This window comes from Arvicola amphibius, chromosome X (genome assembly GCF_903992535.2).
Source record: "Arvicola amphibius chromosome X, mArvAmp1.2, whole genome shotgun sequence".
NCBI lineage: Eukaryota > Metazoa > Chordata > Mammalia > Rodentia > Cricetidae > Arvicola > Arvicola amphibius.
This window is the reverse complement of record NC_052065.1, coordinates 49,855,449-49,858,132: the sequence shown is the minus strand read 5'-3', so window position 1 is coordinate 49,858,132 and position 2,684 is coordinate 49,855,449. Positions and strand designations below refer to the sequence as shown.

The following is a 2,684-nucleotide window of genomic DNA, read 5'->3' as shown; positions in this document are numbered from 1 at the left end:
CTCGGGGAATGAGCTTTGTATAACAATAGCATGTTGAATTCCAAAAGCACTGCACTCATGGAAACCTGCAGAGGCAGCCTTAGTCTCAAACAAGGTTTTCGTTCTCTGATTAAAATGTTCATATCGTCTTCTTCTGTTTCTTACAGCTGTTTTCATCACCAGAACCCTCCTAACATTCTGTTCTTGTCCTTAGCCAGAGTCATCATGCCTCGTGGTCAGAAGAGTAAGCTTCATGCCCGAGAGAAACGCTCCCAAGCCCGAGGTGAGGCTCAGGCTTGCAGAGGTGCTCAGGAACCAGCAGAGGAAACCCTGGAGGCAGCAGAAGAGTCCTCTGCTGCCTCCCAGAGCCAGCCTGGGGCTGAGTCTTCAAGCACTCTCAAGGCTCCTCAAAAAGCAGCCCCATCTGCCTTAACTGCTCTGAGTATTTGTTCCTCTGAATCAGAAGAAAGTTTCTATGAGGAATATGATACATACAAAAAAGAATGCCTGTTTGAGGCCAATCCCTGCAACAACTGCCTGCACCAAGATCTGATAGCCAAAAAGGTGGTGGCGGTCTTACGGTGCTTGCTCCACAACTACTATATGAAGCAGCCTAGTAGCAAGGAAGAAATGCTGAAGATTATCACCAAGAAGTATGAAAATGACTTCCCTGAGATCTTCAGGAAAGCCTCCGAGAAGCTCGAGGAAGCCTTTGCAGTGGAAGTGAGGGAAGTCAACTCCAGTGAGCCCTCATACAACCTCATCAGCAAGCTGAAGCTCCCCAACAATGGGAGGATTCGTGCTGGCAAAGGCTTACCCAAGACTGGTTTCCTGATGAGTGTCCTGAGTATCATCTTCATTAGTGGCAATTGTGCCAGTGAAGAAGACATGTGGAAAATCCTGAAGAAGAGGCAGATCTATCCAGGGAAGAAACACCACATCTTTGGTGAGCCCCGGAAGCTCATGACCCAGTATTTTGTGAAGCTGAAGTACCTGGAGTACCGGCAGGTGGCCAACAGTGATCCTCCACGCTATGAGTTCCTGTGGGGTCCCCAAGCCTATGCTGAAATAAATAAGATAAAAATCCTGGAATTTTTGGCCAAGATAAACAAAACAACACCTAGTGCCATTGCTGACATTTACTTCAAGTCTTTGAAAAATGAGCAAGAACGAGCAGAAGCCCAAGATGAAGGTGGTTCTGATACCACTGACTCTGCTAGTGGAGATTCCCCAGTAAAATTACCAGGAAGTTCTTCCATCCTTTTTGATGTTTGAAGTTTTCCAGTCATTCAGATAAGGACATAAAGTATGAAAGAACATTTTCTTGAAAATTTGAAAGAATCTTAGCATTACTAGGTCACTGAAATGGGAATAGCAGAGGATTGGAACATGGCCAGACCTACTTTCCTTTAATTGCTTTCATTATATGGTTTGGTAAAGTTAAATGTAATAAATGCAATGAAATAGTTTTCCTGGTTTGTAAAAATGGTAAAGTCACCCGAACTGGTCTACAAGAGCTAGTTCCAGGACAGGCTCCAAAGCTACAGAGAAACCCTGTCTCGAAAAACAAAACAAAACAAAATGGTAAAGTCAAATGTTTATGAATTAGATTTTGCATTTATTTACTGATACTAAGCAAATCTATATTAAATATATTATTTTCAAAGTCCATGTGAAAGTATTGGAAAGGTAATACAATATCCCAGCCTTTAATTTTAGAAATTGTAAGCCAATTTCTGCAGTTTTATCGGTAATACTGAATTTCCCCTTTGTGACTTAAGGTAAAGAAAAAAAAAAGAATGAGGATGATGGTTTTTCTTATGAGAGCAGTCAATTTGAAATTCATTGAGCAAGGCATGTGGAAAATTCAAACTCCCAAAACTTGGAAAATGGATGCAATTTTCATTTATTGGTCATGAAGATGTTCGGCTAACTCAACTTTAAAAGTAATGAATAAATGCCATTACCTTAGAGGGTATGCCTTACAGTTTATGGGGCAAATCCTATAAGTCTATGCTATCAGTTTAGAGCCATCTCTCCAGCCCCACTCCCTCAAAGTTTTAAATGAGGATAGAATTATTAGGAACTGTCACCTTGATCTTACAGTTTTCAGCAATCAGAACTGTAAAAATTAAGGTAATATACCACCATTCCCCACTGTTTGTTTTCTCAACCACGTGGTGGCTCTCAACCACCTAAAATGAGATCTGGTGCCCTCTTCTGGCCTACAGGCAGGATACTGTACAAATAACTAAATCTAAAAAAAAAAGAAAAGAAAAGAAAAAAAAAACTTTAAGGGAGGAAAAGGACAGGGCAGTAAGGGATGAATGAAGGTAAAGGATATGTGAGGAAAGGGAAGGAAGAATGAGATAAAGATGGAAGGAGGAAAGGAGTCTGTCAGGTAGAGAAGAAGAGAAAGGAGGAGAAGTAGCAAAACATAAGAGAGTGAGGAAAAATTCTACTTTTCCAGTTTTAGTGTAACTAACATAAAAGTGGGGGGCTCTTTCTCACTAAATGCTAAGTGGGATGTCTCCATCAAACCCCTCCCCTAAAAGCTCAGGCATCCATGTGAAAGTGTAAGTAAAAAGATGGTAAGATCCAGATGTGATAATGGACTCCAAGGAAACTGTCTTCCAGACACAACTGGAAAGAATTGCACATATGAACTCAGAGACTGTGGCAGCATGTGTGTTAAGATTCACACA

The 2,684-nt window shown here is 41.2% G+C and overlaps 1 protein-coding gene across 1 annotated transcript; it reads left to right on the top strand.

Annotated features, from left to right (window-relative positions):
- The first annotated feature begins 204 nt into the window (after nt 1-204).
- LOC119804250 (melanoma-associated antigen B3-like) lies at nt 205-1,254 on the top strand. Its single transcript, XM_038315725.2, has one exon. It carries the CDS (start codon nt 205-207, stop codon nt 1,252-1,254), a length of 1,050 nt encoding a protein of 349 aa, XP_038171653.2.
- The last annotated feature ends 1,430 nt before the right edge of the window (nt 1,255-2,684 follow it).